A 19020-nucleotide genomic window follows, 5' to 3' on the forward strand; every position below is an offset into this window, starting at 1 on the left:
CATAGCTCGTTTACAAATTACACGCACATAACTTAAGTCTAATGTTCACTCTAATTAAGAAAATATCTCACTCTTAACTGCTAGTTTCTGCACAATGTTCGTTAGTTAATAATTAACTTTCTTTATGTCGTTTGGTCCGTTTGGTAACAATGCTGATGAGAACCGTGAGAGTGAACTAAAGCCATAACAGATGCATTTATTGGGGGGTCTAAAAAAACCTGTAATTCGATCCATGATTGATGAAAACATTGATTAAAGCAGATTTAATAGCAATACCGTGCTTTCCTCTCCTGTCCCTGCAATGCAGACCAAAGAACCACCCACACACTAACAGCCATTATCTCTAACATCTCCTCCATTATGAATATTTAAAGAGAGCACACATAAGAAATTAAACAACAACAACAACAGAGTCCCCATTTCCCACAACAGGAAGCAACACGAAAGTGGTCCCTGTGACCTAAAATGGCACCAAAATATTTAGAGAAATGTCTGTATGTTCAAATCAAGATCATACATTAAGGTTATTTCTTCAACTGCATGCTAAAAATCCCCTTACCCTTCAGGGGTTGGTGCAGGGACCTTGTTTTCTGCACATGCTACCGGTTGCATAACAGGGTGTTAAGGCTCTGCAGGGCCTCTCCCGGGACCCTGAGGGCAACCAGAGCAAAACATGCCCTCATCCTCTATTTCTGTTCTCCGGTCGTCTTCCCTCTCTCTCTCTGCTGCTCAGAACAATAGCAGAGCAGGTAGTTTAAGGTGTCCTCCTTCCTTCCTTATCTCAGAGGGATTTTCTCGTACTTTTTTCTCCTTCCCCTCGCTCTATCTCTCTTTCCCCGTGGTTATTCCCCCAAGTGAAAATGGGTCATGTTTCTTCTGTCAGGAGAATGGCTGGGAAAGTATAACCTCTATATCCTGTGTGCGTGCGTGCGTGCGTGCAAGGTTTTTAATGTCTAGGGGGGTTTCCGAGCTCTGGAAAAGTCATGTGCAAGGACCATTTTCTGGGTCTCATTAGGGGAACATTTTCTTTTTTGGGTATGGCGTTACAGTAGGGTGGAGTTAGGGTAATATATGGATTGGGGCTACTTCTGACTTTTTAGCAAGTTAAAATTACTCAGGACTGTTTCTGTTAAGAAGACAATGGAAATGCCGTAATTTTAAATAAATGTATCTCAGGTATTCAGTCTAAGCTAACGGTTAGCTAAATGGTGGTAAGATGTTAGCCGATTAGTGTCAAAACAGCATTTCAGCCAAAAGGTTCTGCCACTTTTGCTTTCCACAGGGATTAGTTTTGCCTGCATTCGACCAAAGCCGGCTCTTACGTGATTGGTCAATAGTACACGACCAAAAACGGAAAGCCTTCCAAGACGCACATTTTTTCCCGTTGCCTACAGCATGCTAATCAACGGAGATAATGTAATGTCGGAGCCAAGTAGGCCGCCTGGTTCTGATAGCGATGGAGTAGCGGGAGAGGAAAAACAGACAGGAGGGACATTATCTGTTGGAGGAGATGGAGAGGACGACGAGGACTTGCTACGTGGAGGGGAGCCAACGGCAACCGGACAAATACATGAGGGAGGCCCGATAAGAGGAGAGGACCAGGCGCGCGTAGAGCAGAGTGGAGAAGTGCGATCACAGAGCCTGCCGAGGCTATAAATGACTTTCATTTGTTGTTTAAATAGGGGGGCCTACAGGCCCCAGGGCCTGATGGCAGGTTAAGGCGGGCCTGCCTACAGCATGCTAATCAACAGAGATAATGTCTGTGTTTACTTTAATTTAGACAAAGCAACAGCTCTTGAAGTACAAGAATTATACAATGTGGGTTTATTTGGAAACTATTTGTACCAGAACATTGTACGTTGCCTTTCCCGATTCATTACGAAAAGCGAGCACAAAGTTAGCATTAGCATTAGCAGGTAGGCTACTCTAATTGAAAAACGCTCAATTGTCCCTATTGTTACAAGATGAGGCTCAACAATTCTACATTCATTAAGTAACACATGTTACATAAAACTCAAGAACTCTTGCCAACTACTTAAAGTCATGTTATGTGATTTGTTAACCGGGAAGGGATTTGAACTTCAATGACTGTGTTATCTCACTGCAATTCCTTGTTGGCAAAGGCAGAAGCTACTAAAATGAAGGATAGCCATTAGGTACAACGTACATGTTTCAACTGAATGCTGTTCCCATACTGTACATGCAGCAGCAGACTCTCACTGTATGTGTGTTCTCTCCAGGCTGACTTTCCATTGTTACTGTATCTGCTCATTCTCTTGCAGTATTCGTGTGGGCAGCTTTTGATGGACTTTGAAGTGAGCGCACCGATGCACTTCAAACAAGATCTCACACACTTTGCCTGTGTGCGAAGAGGAAAAAGGCACACAAAAACGCTTTTCTCTGCATGCTGATAGAGTGCACTCTGATCCTCGTTCTGTTTCTTTGTCTGTTCCTCCATCTCACTCTCAAGACTCCGCTTCTCTCTGCACATCAAGGAGAAACAACTCTCTGGAAGCACCGCATGAGCTGTTCCACAAGTTGTAGCGTACAAAAGCTGAAACTGTTTCATGCACAGAGGCAGACATTACCCACAGTTTCAGATGCCAGAATCAGCCTACCACTGTGTGAGTAAAAAGGAACCAGGTTGGGATAAAAAGACTCAGTCTCAGTCGACATGCAGCTTTAAAATACATTACAAAATACTGAGCATGCTTAGAAAAATACGCTTTATTTGCTGTTTAACTTAGCCCATGACAGGAATTAAGAACTATAACTGGAACTGAAGTTAACAAGGAGTAAGTTCAGATGAAATTCTATGCTGATAATCTTTCTTTTTCTTTAGTTTTTATCCAAAGATAATTAGTGTTTCATCACCTTTCCATCTGTATCGTACATTATAATAACACATTAAACATTTGTTGTGGAAAAAAAGGCGAGGGATAATATACTATTTTTAAAAGAGTGATCTACTTTGCGTAGTATTGCTTGACATTGGCTACAGTATACATGCAAAATGGAGCCTGGTAAAAGTAAATGACATATATTTGTACACATAAATAAAGTCAGAACTTGCTGGTATCACATTTTACAAGATGTAGAATAATGTAGCAAGTATTTGTGTGAATTATGGTGCCGTTTTTTCATTTCAAGTTATGTTGCCACACAAGATGTATCTTTGAAATGCCTTCCATTTCAACTGACATTTATAATGCACATGTTGCTGTTAATGCATATGTGGAAGGGTGGCAGTTTTGCAATCAAGACTGGTGAATTAAAATCACGCTGTTTAAAGGCTTACTGCGATACTGTACTATGTGCTGACCGTACCGAAGTGTAGAGGTAGCCCTCGCTGTTCATGGCGACGTACAGCCCGGTCTTGGTGCTCTGGATGGCCACTATCCTGAGCCCCACAGGAATCAAGTTGAACTGCACTGCAAGAAAAAGAAAAGCAGAGAAAGGATGAGTGGTGTTCGAGCAATCATTCTCCCTCTTAAACGCTCACAGCGCTTCCTCGATGCATAAAAACACAATTGCTTCCCAGCTGTCTCCTATTTCATCCTCCCTGTTGTACAGTATATCTGTCAAAGGCGGGAACAGGGGGGGGGGGGTGGGAGAGAGAGAGAGTGAGAAGCAGGGTAGGATTAGGAGTGGGAGATTTAGGAGGAATAAAGTCTGCTTGCTAATACACCGCAGGTCAGACAAAGCCGGGAGTGAGAATTCCCCTGCTGGAGAGATAGATAAAGAGAGCTTTAGGAACACAGTACATTAGAAAGTGACAACTCCTGAGCCTGCTTTCAATTCATTTCCTGTCCCGACACAGTAAACAGCACTTTGCAATGCTGTTTACCGAATCCCCGTTTGATGGAACCTTGGATTTGTATATGTGCATCTTCAATTCAGTCACTGGAGCAGCACACACTGATGTTTGTGAATGTGTACATGCAATATGTTAGGGGCTTTTTTAATGCATTACTCTTCTCGCCAGTGTGTGTGCACGTGTGTGTTTATCCCTCTCAGACCGCTGGAGTGTGTGCCATATAGGATGTGACACGCTGAGCTGAGTGATACTGACAAAACGGCCTCTGGCTGCCAGCTGCTCTGTGGTCACGTTGTCATGATGAACACACATTACCATGATGCATTTGGATCCGGGAAGAGACATACAACCAAAACAGACCAGCTTCAGAAGATGCAACGGCTATTATTGCATTATACAAAGTGGGAATAAACACGTTTTAGTTTTTAACTGCACAAAGTTTGCAAATATGCTGATTTGCCTATTGGTTATGGAATCAATACCACTCTAACTGTATGTCTGTGCACTCAGACTAATGACTAGTAACTATATCTGCCGTCTTATGTCGGGAAGTTGTTGCAGTTCACATAAAACCACAACCTGTTGCTACTAGGGGTTTCACCAACTAATCGACTAGTCGACTACCTCTACCACTAGTTACCGCTGTAGGCCCTAGTCAACTAGTCGTGAACAAAATGGAGACAAACGTGGGAGATGAGGATGCCGACATTGGCGCTGAGCTGCTGCAAAATGCTCCAGCAAAACACGTCTGACATTCAGGGGTCCTCATCTTATGCGCAAATGCGCCGCAATAATGCGCTCTACAGTTTCAGTTTTAGCTCCGGCACTAAAAATTCACGAGCGTGCTCCACTAGCACCCCCTCTTTGAACAGCTGTTTGGACCTCATTTCGAGAGTAACAAGAAAACATGACAACATGTCAACAGTGGCGCGGATGAGCTACGCAAACCGCTTCCCCCGTTTAGCCAAGCTTTCCAGGCGCTACCTGGCTAGCCACCAGCACCCCAAGTGAACGGATGTTTTCCCTGGCCAACACACTCTCACTCCCTAAGCGTCCAATAGCGACGTTTGGTCAGTGGCATCCAATTGTGACGCTCCTAGGCTCCTTCAGCGTCATAAAGGGACGCAAATAGCTTTCAACTGATTGCAATGTATTCCCATCTGAGGCGGGATTTGACGCTCATGGAAGCACCGCATTCGTTTATGTCGGCTGCCCTTAAAGGCAATGTGAGCGTCCATTCCCATTGGATAACGGAGAATTGTACACCCGGAAGTAAGTATTCCTCTTACTGTCGATTGATTTTACAGTGATATCTGCACTACTCATCGACTAAAAAACACCAGATTATCCTTGTTAATTACACAACATTGATTGGTTTAAATTGTGTGCAATGCTTTTGTATTTTTCCCCTTTGATTCGGAGAAACAAATATTTTTTCTGAGTAAAGGATGGCAGAAGACACTACACTACCCAGAATCCACTATCGTTTGGACTACACCATGTGCTCTGTTTGACAAACCCCGTTTTTTTCACCATTCATTCCATGGCTGGCGTCTATGTCACATGATCTTCAAATTTCTCCCTGCAGAAAAAGAAAACATGGCCGAACTTCGTTTTATTCTCGGTGGAAAATGCTTATTTAAAGTTACTTTGGCCATTAAAATGCGTTTTGATGTCATTTGATGCGAGAAATATAAGTAGTTATTTCAGATTATGTGTGCAGTGGATGTACATGATCTTTAGTTTGCTAGTTATTACGAAGATTACTTCAGGAAATCGCGACGTTTTCATTGTTACCAAGGTGGTTGCTAGGGACGCTGCTATCGATATTATTTCTGTTATGTTGTGTAACTGTTTAATGGTGTTATCTTTATTGCTACCCCCTTCCCCGTCAATGTATAGTGTTGGTCCACAGCGCAAACATATTAGTTTAACAACATCCGCATCTAAAGATAGCCTACGTTATTTTCCCCTGTGCAATTCCAGTCTCACATCTCACAGCACATCGTCATTAACAAATACCGGAAACAGACCGAAAACATTTAAAAAAAAAAATAATAATACTTTATTCCGAGTGTGCTTTGTTTTTCTCTTTGAAAGTCATCACATAACGGCATTGTAATACACGGTTCGGCTGCATTAAATATTACATATCTGCCGTAGTTCTGTATTTATAGAGCCCTGATGTGAAGAGCTCTAGACAAACATGAGGAACTGAAAACGTGATGTGGATCATAAATTTAATAAGTTACATTTACATTTAATCAGCCATTAAACAACATCTTACATTTCTTTTCACACAATACGTCTCCTTGCAGTATCAACACTAATTCGGCTCACTTTTATATTTGATCCAATTTGTGCATACCTCCAGCAATGTTAACTATGTTGAAGCACTTATTTTAACTGATATTATACATAATGTATTATACTCTTATAAGATGTATGTAGATATTTCATCTCCGGCCTTGTCAGGTATTGAACAATCAATAAATAAAGAACACAGAATTGTTGAATATAAAACACAGAATTTGTGTGATTATACTAAATGATTTTCAAATAAACACAACTGCATATTTAACTGTTACACATGCTGATGTAACGCAAATGTTCCAACTTGGGATCAATAAAGTACATCTTATATTAAGATGATCGATGGCTACTGCCATATTTGCAAAATGTGCCTCTGAACCTTGACAAGTGCATGTTTCAGGCTTATCAATTAATGTAATGTAATGTTATCACAGGGGTCACACACATAAGACCAGCTGTTAAATAAAGCTCTTCTGACCTTAGCTGGCATGTGGGTATATATATTAATACTGCCCATAATGGGCACAAGCAATTTTCACCCATTTATTAATTATATGTTTTAAATGTGAGTGTTTCCTGTCCCCTAAACCTCCAGGGATGTACACAGTTTAATACTGGCAACTTTTTATGGGAAATACGAAAACGTCTTTTAAAACTACAACTCCCAGTCGAGACGTGCCATAGAGAACATGTTGCGAAACAGAATAGCCAGCATGTGTAGTTCTGGGGTGGGGGAGGGGGGACGCGGTGGACCCGTTCAAATCCAGTTTTGGACAGTCTGCCATGGTTCCATCCCATTTCAAGTGCTGTTCGAGAATCGGCTTAACCCTCGGAGCACACTCTCCAATCACAGAGCTTGAGGACTATCAGGGGGTTTGTCAAACAGAGCACATGGTGTAGTCCAAACGATAGCTGGGGATTCTGGGTAGTGTAGTGTCTTCTGCCATCCTTTACTCAGAAAAAATATTTGTTTCTCCGAATCGAAGGGGAAAAATACAAAAGCATTGCACACAATTTAAGCCAATCAATGTTGTGTAATTAACAAGGTGTTTTTTAGTCGATGAGTAGTGCAGATATCACTGTAAAATCAATCGACAGTAAGAGGAATACTTACATCCGGGTGTACAATTCTCCGTTATCCAATGGGAATGGACGCTCACATTACCTTTAAGGGCAGCCGACACAAACGAATGCTGTGCTTCCATGAGGGTCAAATCCCGCCGCAGATGGGAATACATTGCAATCAGTTGAAAGCTATTTGCGTCCCTTTATGACGCTGAAGGAGCCTAGGAGCGTCACAATTGGACGCCACGGACACTGACCAAACGTCGCTTAGGGAGTGAGAGTGTGTTGCCCTGGCAGGCAACACTGTCACCCGACAGCGGTCAAGCCTCTTTCCCTCACATGTTGATGTTTTTGTCTTCCTTAACGCAAACCAAAAAACCTGGAAGGGTGGACATCGTTATCGAGGAGGACAGTGACCGCGAGTAAAGTGTTGCGCAATGCGCAGTGGATTTACGTCGCATTTATGTTCTTAACAGAGTTTTTGCAGTAGATTTGGTGTGTCCAGTTACTGTTTTTAATTGAATCAGCCATTTAACAACATGTAACACAAATTAAAATGCTCCTTTGTTACAGTGTTTAACGTAACTGAATGAATTGCAATACAAAATACAGTTGTACACCTCTCTTTGTGTGTCTTTATTATGACGTAACAACTAGTCGACTACTATTTTGAAAAACTTGTCGACTAGTAAATATAGGTAGTTGTGAAACCCCTAGTTGCTACTATATAGACAATCATTCTTATTTTAGTGAATAAAATGTGCTGCCCGCTTTATGCCAAGCTTATTGACAGACCGCACAGTTACCCAGAGATTAGAGCAGAACCATAGCAAGTTTGTGTATTTACAACGAGTGTTGGGCAAAACTTGACCTTAATTAATAACCTTTCAAACTTTATTTTACTACTATATTTTAGGTTGAGCATGACACAAGTCTGCCAAGTGACCAATTAAGTGTTTTTTGTAAGCTCAAAAAACAAATGTAACAACAGAAACGCTAAATAGTTAATATTATCCATCTTTATTAAGTCACTAACAGATTTAAGCTTGAAAATCAACCAGTTTGAATTCAGGTCAGAAAAAACAAAACCTGCATCACTGTGATGAAGCATATGAGGCTTTTTTTCCCTTCAATGCATTCTTAAAATGACAGCGTGTTTGCTAAGATGATGGATCTCTTATACAGATGAAAAATGTAATCTCGGGTAATTTTGAGATTCTTGGGGGCATCAGCTACTATTAAAATAAATCAATTTCACATCAAAATGTCTGCCAACATAATGGATGGAAGTGAAGTCATCAGGTGGAGAAAGTCAATGCTGGCCATGGTGACAAACATAACTTACCACTCTATCAACTTAACCCTAGCCTTGAGTTTGGAAGTGTATAATTAAAGACGACGAAACAACGTTGTCCTCTTTTCATGGAAGATTCTAACGTTTTTTCACATGCTAGCTAACAAGCTTATTCTTTTTAGGCGACGTGTGGAATGAGCAGACATTTGTTAATTCCAAAGGTTACCGCTTATCCCTTCTGTCCTGCATCATACATGAAAGGCAGTGCAAACAGTGACGTGTGCCAGTGCGTAAATGCAGATGTGGGTAAAGAAAACTGCAAATGCTTCTCTCCCCTTCTCCCGCTCTATCTTCAGGGCCCTGCTTCTTATTTGCTCCATCGATCCCTGCATCTCAAACAGTCGCTTTCGCAAATGAACAAGGTGTCACCAAAGACCACGGGTGGGATGACAAATAGAGCAGGGCACGCTCCCGTCGCCTCCCCCCCCCGCCTCCCTCCCGTTCCCTCGCTCTGCTCGGTATTGATGACCCCACATAACCTGAATGATTTCAAGCTAACAGCGGATTAATTAGCTAGTTAGCTTCAGATCTCCTGCTGCCCCGGTCATTATAAGCTATGTACTAAGAATGGAAAGCTTGGCTGGCGTAGCAACAGTAACAGGGCCTAGCAAACTGTCTATTACTGTCTATTACCTAGCAAACTGTCTATTGCTCTGTCATTTGTTTCTCTTTATTTCCCCTTCAGGAAACAGCTTGCTTTTTTCCCTCAATCGAAAGGAGCTTCTCTTATCGATCACACAACTTTCTGCCTGGGATAACAGAGGCATCCCATCTCTCCTCTGTTTTCCCCTTTATCGTCCTTTCTGTTTGACTCGCCTTTTTTTCCTCACCGAGGAGGTTGCCGGATTAATCAAAAGTATTTTGAGGGAGAGACAAATGAAGGGGGAGGGGAGGAGGGTGTTGCCAAATCAATCCCGCAAGTCAATTTGAGGCTTGCGATCATCTACACAGTAAACAAACAAGGAGAAAGTGGAGGTGGGGTGAGATGGGGGGGGGGGGGGGGGCGGGGCACAGCTGTGCAGAGGGCATCTGCAGGCCTGCACACTGTTGGGTGCATTGTGTAGCCCAGTTGATCTCTACTGGAAAGAGGAGAGGATTACAGTCGTGTGTGTGAAGTCACACAGAGTTTAACTTGTGTCAAAAGCTGACGAGATAAAATAATTTTATCAGGATGGAAACTTATTGTTGTGTGATTTTTGAAATATAGTCTGCTCTGCAATTGGGTTTTGCCTTTCTGATTGGGTCTCATTTTGTTATATTTAGTCTCTTTCAACTTGTTGTGTGGCCTTACAGTGGCTGACCCCAGTAGGAGCAAAGCAAATGTTCTAAGTGGCCAGAGTTGGTACTACACTTTCATCAGTATCATTCGGGCCTAAACGTTGTGAAAAGCGCAAAAGCCGAATCCAGACTTATTTTCCCTCTCCATTCATCTCAAAGCTTAAGAAACACTACAGTGCCTATGCTCTATGGGGCCAAGTCCCAGGATGCTCCGTGTACTTTTTCTATCTACAGTATGAGTATAGTAGAGTTTGACAAACACTAGTGTGCATTGTCAGGCAATTGGCACATGGATGTGACCTGTGGTATTAAAAATGTTGGATGTCTTTCAAGTATTTTTAAGAAACCTTTTAGCATTAAAAAAGGCAAGTATTGACACCTAATTGATATATACAAAGTACCTTAAAAGCTACAAAAAACAATTATGATAATGAATATATGACAAACTACAGTTATATGTTTAGTTGGAGGGCTGTGCAGACATGTGTCCAAGAATGTGAAAATATAGTAAGAGGTTATATATAACTTGTGTTTCTGTATTCTCGCTCAGATACCTGTAACACAAAACTAGTTTGAATACATAACACCAAAGACACTTTTCCTAACTTGTATCTAGATTCATTTGGCGTTTGCTTGCATTGTGAAAGCTCAGAGAAATCAACCTCGTTACGAATTAACTTACGATACTCTTTCACGTGTAGAAAAACTCTTCCGTGTTATACCATTTCTGAAAAATGCTAACTAAATGAATGAAAAAACGCCCCCAATGTTTTCCTCGTTTTATTTTGCAATATCATGATCCGTCTATTTTTTACGTTTTCACCCCCTGTTATGTCTGCTTTACTTCCTGTCTCTCCCTCCTGTTTGACTACCTGATTGTGTTCACCTGATATGTTCCTTCCCTCCCCAGCTGTGTCGTGTCCTTGTGATTAGACTTGCATGCATTGAGGTTCTTGTTTCCGTCCCGTTTGTTGGATCCCTGTTTGCTGTTTGTAGAATTATATTTGATAAGCCTTGCTATGCCATAAACCAAACATTACAATGTTCCTTTGGGTACGTCCTACATTTGGGTCCACCCTTCATTGCTCTCTCGTGACACAAAGCAAATGTCCATGTTTCACGCTAAAAACAATCACTTCCAAAAAATGGAATTACATCTTGAAACAAGGCCCTGGAATCAGTTAAGCGACACTTGAACTGATAAATACAAGCTGATTTGTGTTGGCAACAACGGAAACAGCCTCTCTCCGTTCACACACTGTCATTGGTGTTGTAAAAAATGAGCTTTAAAGACACACCAGTAGATTAAATGACTTGTAGAGCAACTTTGCGGCTGATTTCCCTCGCGGTCGATGACACCGATGACAAGACAACTCCCGTTATTTAACTTCTCCCTCTTCCCGAGGCATTCCACTCCATTCCTCTGAGCCTTTTATCAGTCTGCCTTTCAGTCCATCTGTCTCTTCTTCTCTCTTTCCCCGGTGCTTTCACCCTGCCTTATCATGAATTACACAACCCTTTTTATTATCTTAACTCGGTGTTTTTGTTACCCGTCTCTTATTTGTCTTCCCCATTTGTTCCCTTTCAATTCCCTCAACGCCTGCTGTCGTTCTCCCCGTCCCGTGAAACCCATACATTTCCAACGGCGTCCATTCATCGTTGTCCTATTTTACCCTGCAGCCTTCTCTGCGGGTCTCTTCATCACTCTCTCCTCTTGTCTCTGCTTCCTCACGTCTCGGCGTTTGGTATTCTTCATGCTTTCCTTTTCATCCTAACCAAACTTGGTAGTCTTTCACCTTTCCTCCTCATCTGGCATCTGCTTTTCAATGTTCATATTTCTGCTGCTTTCAAGTTTTTCTCTCCCTCTGCCCTCTTTGACGGATTGTTATCGAGCACTGGGGAAAGTCAGACAGAAAGAGCAAGCTTGTTCCAGAATAGAGAAAAGTCCGATTTCTCTCCAACAGTGGAAGATTGTAATTAAAGTGGATAAAAGTCGAGCTTTCTCTTGTGGCTTTCATCTCTTTCAGTCAACTCGTCTGTCTTCCTGTCTCATTCTGGGTTTTTCTCTCTACTTCTCCATGAAACTGAATTCAAACCATCCAGTGACAATCACACCAACAGCTCCATCACTTCAATTATTTCCCCTGTGATTTCTTTTGTGTATGTTTTACTCTTCATTCAGCTCTTGTGATCTATGTTTAATTCACTATCTATATGGTTAGTGAACAAACCCTCCAAACACCAAGTATGTCCTTGTCTCACCTCTGTTGCTGTTTCTGTGGGTTGAACCAGTTGTGGAATTGTATATCTGTCGCAAGCACTTTCAATCAACACTCCCAACAAATAAATACTAAGGGTATTTTTCCAAACGTTAACAATTGATTTTGTTTTGTTTTTTGGTATTGAATATTTAATTATTGTAGAGAAAACAAGTTTGCAAGGCCTTGGAAATGTCATTCCCAACAGGGGGAAAGGTCTGAATAAAACCTGACGGGTCAAAGGCCGCAAAATAACATTTGCTACACAAAACTATATTACAACTGAATTTCTTTATTATTTAAAGAAAATCCAGATGTTTCCTGGGTCCTCAGACCTTTTCATTTTTTTTGTAAATATGAAATAATCATTACATTCAAGACATGTTTAACATTTTCCACAGCATAATACACTTTATGGGTTTTATTAGGCAATTTGTAATTATTACACAACGTTTCCACTCATGTAAATGAGTTCCTAAAGTCAGAAACTAATTAAATTACAACCATAATGTGCAACGTGTGAACCCTACAATTACTCTACAAATAACAATGTATGCCATTTGAAATATGCTAGAATTATAACACACTTTAGACTTAGCGGGTTTAATTACAGATAGACTCTAGATCAAGGGTGTCAAACTCAATTTCATCGCGGGCCACATTAGCATTATGGTTGCACTCAAAGGGCCGGTTGTAACTTTTAAGACTATATAAATATATAAATATATTATATAAATAATGTGTTATATTACATTATTGCCTCTGAATTGGATTATTATCAGATAGGATAATAACTTAGTAATGAACTACGTCTGAAAGCAGAAGTCCAGGGCAAATAATTGCAAGTCTCTTCAGTGCACATGGCACAAAACGAAATGCATTGTGGGACATGCAGTTTATGGGCAACGTGCTTCTGTAAATCGGCATGTAACAGTATAATAAACGTAATATATTCTTTGCAAGCTCTTGCGGGCCACATAAAAAGAAGTCGCGGGCCGGATTTGGCCCCCGGGCCTTGAGTTTGACCACCCCTGCTCTAGATGCATAAGTTCCCCATTAAAGTTATGGTTGCGGGTAAGAGATTGAGATTGTTTGTTAAAAAAATGGTAAGGGTTAGAAAGCTGCATCCCATAATGGAATTAATGGAAACCTATGGGCTGCTACAAACGGTACTTCAGAAAATGGTGGGCGAACTGTAAAGAATAAGTGAATCATTGTAAAGGGGCTACATTAACAGCACCTTATTGCCTAATAAATAGATAATACATCTCCCTCATCATGCTCATTCTGCTGCCTCCAATCCTCTTCCAGCTTTATTACGTAACAGCGATGAAGAGCCAAGAGGAGAGAGGGGCAGGGCGGGGGGAGCAGCTCCTCTGACCTCCCACCAGAGGGGGGAGACACAGTGATGGAGGAGCCATCACCTGTGTGCCAGCTGCTCCTATTGCTCCTCTTTTTCCTCTCTGTCATCCTCACGTTCTCTCCCCTCCCCTCACTTGCTCTCTCTTCCTCTGCCAACCCACCGCGTCTCGCTGGCTCGGTTCTCTCTGGCGTATTCCGCCGTGCCCTCTTTTTGTTTTCTCTGATCCTCTTTTGTCGTTCTTTTGTAGCTTCGATATACTATCACTTCCAGCTTTGTAACAACTTCTCTCTATCGCCTAGTTCCAGAAGCCCTGAGGGAACTTAGTGATCAAACATTGCTAGGCCATACGTTTGTCACATTTTGTTCTGCTACATCCCCTCAGAGCCTCCATACTTCCTCCCTTCCCGCTCGCCTTCGGATGTGCCCTACGGTATTATGTGATGAATATTTCAGATCGAACATGAGAATGTTTAAAGTTCACAGTGCAGCGATGTTTTGCCTCAGTGTAGGTGTGCTGTTACATAAGAGAGAAAGGTGAGCGCATGTCTAATCAGTTACTGCGGAGCTTTCATGAGGTGTTGCGGCTAATTTTTCCAACATATGGTAAAGGGCTCTCACAAGTTTTCCCAATACTTTCTTTCAAAGGATCTTGTCTTAAGAGAAACTGTCTTGAAAGGTTGTACACGTCCAAATCTAAATGAAACACTTTAGAATCAGCAAACATAATCCTGGCAATAGGTTCGTTACACACCAAGCCGATTTCGGCCATCGATGGCCGTCGATGAGTGTCCTGTCGCCCTACTGTTAGAGATATGAATGGACAACTAGTCCGCTTTTTCAAATCTCCGCGCGTCCCTAAACAAGCTGGTTATATTACAGGAAGGAGTCCAGAGCATACAATTAACCGTTAAACCAATAATCCACTTTAATGGTAATATGACAATGCAATACAATCAATACATTACCATACAAAACCATATCATATCATATGCATAATGTCAGGAGTGGGCCCACTCCTGGCCCCTGTTTCACAGGCCGCCACGACCTTCCGGTCCAAGTGGCGCGAGAAGAGAGAGGCAGAACAGAAAGCTGGATAGGCTTTCATACCAATGATACCGGAAGGGGTGGAGTTTAAGGACAACTGGTCGTCTTTTCCAGTCATCTCAAACAAACACCTCTGACCCTCACTGTCTCCTATTTCTGCAGCCTCCAAACATACACGCATCCCCCCACATTCCAGAGACCACAGTGGGGTCTTGCTCCAGCTCCCCCACAGCAATAAAACCCTTAACAGCCCTTTGTCTACCGCCATTTTAGTCCTCACATTTATGAAAGGATGAAACAGATAAATCAATATAAAACACAAACACAGGTATTGTTTGAACAGTATTCACTTAACTGCTACTATTTGATAATTACCAGAGGAACTCAAAGGACCTCTTTTAATATCTGGAAATTGCAACAAGACTTTCTGCCATTTTCAAATGTAACACACTTCTTAAATATCAGATGCTGCACTACTTAGATTAGTGTGTCCCACCCCGTCGTGTCTTTTCGGCCGTACCGACACCTTCCGCCGCCGATTCAACATGTTGATCGGGAGGCTGTCGGCTCTAGGCTCTAGGCCAAAGAAATCACTCTGATTGGCTGTTCAGCCTAGCGAATCAGTGCATGAGAAGCAAAACGGAAGTGAGGGACCCAAACAAACTATTAAGAAGGCAAATCTGAGATTTCATTTAACTCCAGCTCTCGACACAGGTTCGGGAAAGCCCCATGAGCTTCTCACTGTAGAGTGAAAATGGAACGCACACGTTATTTGTTGTTCGTTTATATCACGCAGTCTGTTCTTCTTCTCTCGGTGTATCACACTGTCGGTCTTCCGGTTGTTGCCTCTTTTGAATGACGAATACACACTACCGCCGCCTGCTGGTAAAGAGAGTTATTGCCACTCACGCATGCGCAGTTCGTACGTGCTACTTGGCCGTCGGCTGAAGTGTGTGCGGTGTGTTCCAGTGTGATTGTTGGCTAAGATGCAGCAGACGTGAGGCGACACAACAGTCGTGTACCGTCGGGACGTGTTCTTTGGTGTCAGTTTGATGTGTAGGCCCCTTAAGTCACATAGAACATGCTGTTAAACTTTTTCTGCGGGACAAGCGCCAAGGGAACAACTCCCAATATTTGCCTCACGATTAAATCCATTAAAAATGTCTTTCAATCTTGGCAACACTGCTGTTGTAAAGGAAATGTTCACAGAGAGAACCTCACAAGTGACATTTTTTTTACTTCCTCCTTATGAAGATTATAAATCCAAAATTGTGCAAGCATCATGTTTTCCCTCCAAACTGGTGTTATGACAGAGAAAATGCTGTGTTGCCACATTAGGGTTATCCCATAATACAATATTGATCTCTTTGGGAGGGTTGGATGGAATCCAGGGGATATGATGTGTTGGGCAGTAATCACCTAGCTGATGACCCTGCAGGGAGATGAGTGTGTTAACATGGTTATGATGTTGGTGTGTGAGTGTTTTCATCAATAGAGGACCTCAGCAGTTTTTTTGCAATAATGGGCGAAAACTTAGTCTCCATTCAGATCCTCAGAGAACTCTCTGCTTAAGTGACTTTAAAATACTGCATTTATAAGATGAGTGCATGTAGACATCCAAAAGATAGTCTGATATGAATGTGAGAAATGGAGGACAGAACATTTTGAAACTGTGGAGGGCGCCCATCTGTGCCAAGGCAAATGGTGCATTCACATTCTCCACTGATTTCCCCCAAATCCCTAACCCTAGATCAGAAGTTTTTCCTTTAGCTTGGTGAAATATGGAAACAACTCGGAGGCTACAATAAAGATGCGTTGTATTTTATTTCTTAGATTTTTTGAATAACATATTGACAGAGGTGGGGGACTCGAGTCGCATATTGTTGGACTCGAGACTTGCTTGACTAACATTGATAAAATAATTGACTTGACTTTGACTTGGTATTCATGACTTGAGACTTGACTTGAGACAGGTGACTCGAAAGGACTTTTTTTAATTAAATATTTGCATTTGTTTTTGTATTGTACGGAGCCCCTAAAGGGCAATGAAAGAAAAATATATATTCTGTATCTTTTTCGCACGAGAAAGTTACCGGAGCGCCAAGTAGGAAGTGGAGCACACAACCGTTTCATTGCAGACTGTAATGTTTATGTTGGGAAATGGCAGTGCATACATTATTTTAGATATATGTCAAACTCGGACTCTCATTCACTTCATGAAATCGCTACAGCACCAGGAGGCAGCGGGACGTGTAACTCTGCCTCTGAGAAGTGCAGCACCAACGCGCAAATAGCTGTGCCTTATACGCAACGCCTTCACTGTGTTGACTTTAATTAGAACAGCTAGAGCGCGACCGCAGGCTTCTACGCTTTAACCACACACCTCTACACACATCGAACTGCCCGATTAATCCCCCTATTACTCGTTGTATAAAGGAGATGTCCGGTCACTAAGGCGTGTGTGTGTGTGTGTGTGTGTGGTGTGTGTGTGTGTGTGTGGTGTGTGGTGTGTGTGTGTGTGTGTGTGTGTGGTGTGTGTGTGTGTGTGTGTGGTGTGGTTTGTGTGTGTGTTGTGTGTGTGTTTGTGTGTGTGTGGTGTGTGTGGTGTGTGTGTGTGTGACAACGGCATTTGTTTTCTAACTACCATGAACAGTAATGTTTTACACACCCGCCAACTCATGGGTCCTAAATGAAAGACATTGTTTAATCTTAATGTTGCACTGTCTGCAGTGCCACAAACACACACATATAACGTGCCCTGGTACACTATTCCGTTGTATGACTTTGATGCAATATTATGGCACAGGACAGTTAGGAAAACACAAGACAGTCATATGAGAAGCACCTTAGACAGACCATGGACTGGAGACATGCTGTGGCCCTGCTGAAGCGGAACCAGGGTAGGAGGCTTAACATGTTGATGTAAATATTTGTGTTGTACTCCTGTTATCACTTTAGAGCCCTTTTAGAACTTATAGGGTTATCATTTCACAGCGCCCCGCTCCCATTGCAAATAAAACTAAACTTTTCATATCCACAATATTTGAACTGATTTAAATGCTAAAACTGGGTTATCATCAGAATTTTGTGTGACTTGCTTGATCTGAGCAATGATTTGACTTGCTTAACTCTCACCACAGTGACTTGCATGGACTTGCTTGAGACTTGTAGGTTAAGACTTGAGACTTGCACATAAGATAGATTTACTCCCACCTCTGCATATTGATATGTATCCAACTTGGTCCTACTTGCCCAGCGTTCACTTGAATTCAAAGGAACTAGTTTAATGTTGAATCTTCCAATGTAAACGAACGTGACATTTAATTTTAATATCTGCCCAATGATTCAGAAGCCCACTAACATATTGAGTTCTTCTTTGGACCATGCTTTACACTTGTACTGAGTAGTATGGAAATTGGGCAAATGTTCTTCCTTAATCCTGCTGAACTCGGACATACAGACAGACAAACCAAGCCAAAACATATGTTTCATATTAAGGTATATTTTTCTTTTTGGATAGTCTGCATAGTGATGTACAGGGGCGTTTGGTACTGTTATATATAACAGCAGAACCCCTGCTTAATTTGGAACATAATGTAGGTTTAAACTTGGGAATAACACGGGAGTCGTTATATCCTAGATAATGTTTCAACATACTAGTTTAATTTAACGTACATACTATACAGTATTTTAAAACAAATGCCTTTTAGCTGGCGTACACACTGCACCTGCCAAGTGTGCATACATGGCAGTGTTATCCTGCATGCATGTGCTGAAGAAATGTACAGATGTACGACCGTCCTGTTGGGAAGTCCCTTTTAAAATGTCCTTTGGCATAGAAGCAGGGGAAACTCCTTGTTGTACAGAGCTTTGAGATACACACCCTCATCAAACTAGCTGTGTGTGTGTGTGTGTGTTGTGTGTGTGTGTTGTGTTGTGTGTGTGTGTGTGTGTGGTGGGTGTGTGTGTTGTGGTGTTGTGTGTGTGTGTGTGTGTGTGTGTGGTGGTGTGTGTGTGTGTGGTGTGTGTGTTGGTGGTTGTTTGTTCACTTACAGAAGGAGCTGCTTTCGTCCTTTGTGCCTTCCATGGTGCCACCCGGCAGCATCTGGAGGTAGAAGCCGTGTCTGCGTAAAGCCGCGTGACGATGCCCTTCAGCTGGGGCTTGCAGAGCAAACACAGGGTTAAACACACGTTAGCATTCGCGACACACACAAACAATTGTCAGGGCACGTGTATTAATGCACACCGCCACCCACCTGGGAGCTTCATATTGACTAAACAAGAGGCTTGATATTTACACGGTGGAATAGTCAACATGAAGTGTGTGCTTGCATGGGTGTGTGTGACTCTGGCCTTCAGCAGGATTGATGGGTTTCTCAGTGTTGGCTAAAAAAGAAGCATCTTATACGGTTCAAGTGAGGCAAGCAAGGTGTTTTGCATGTGTGTGTTGCTTGCTTTAAGTAGATGCCCATCACTCTACAATGGGGTGAGGCTAACATGAGTGGTGACCACAATTCAGTTAATAAGA

At 42.1% G+C, this 19020-nt stretch overlaps 1 protein-coding gene across 1 annotated transcript in view; it reads right to left on the reverse strand.

Annotated features, from left to right (window-relative positions):
- Nucleotides 1-19020, reverse strand: part of fgf11a (fibroblast growth factor 11a) — a 167183-nt gene that overhangs the window by 43648 nt on the left and 104515 nt on the right. Inside the window, 3 exon segments of the mRNA XM_034106265.2 lie at nt 3328-3431; nt 18546-18620; nt 18623-18653. Of these exon segments, the coding sequence (XP_033962156.1) occupies nt 3328-3431; nt 18546-18620; nt 18623-18653 (210 nt within the window).

The sequence above is a fragment of the Pseudochaenichthys georgianus genome, chromosome 18 (assembly GCF_902827115.2).
Source record: "Pseudochaenichthys georgianus chromosome 18, fPseGeo1.2, whole genome shotgun sequence".
Taxonomy (NCBI): Eukaryota; Metazoa; Chordata; class Actinopteri; order Perciformes; family Channichthyidae; genus Pseudochaenichthys; species Pseudochaenichthys georgianus.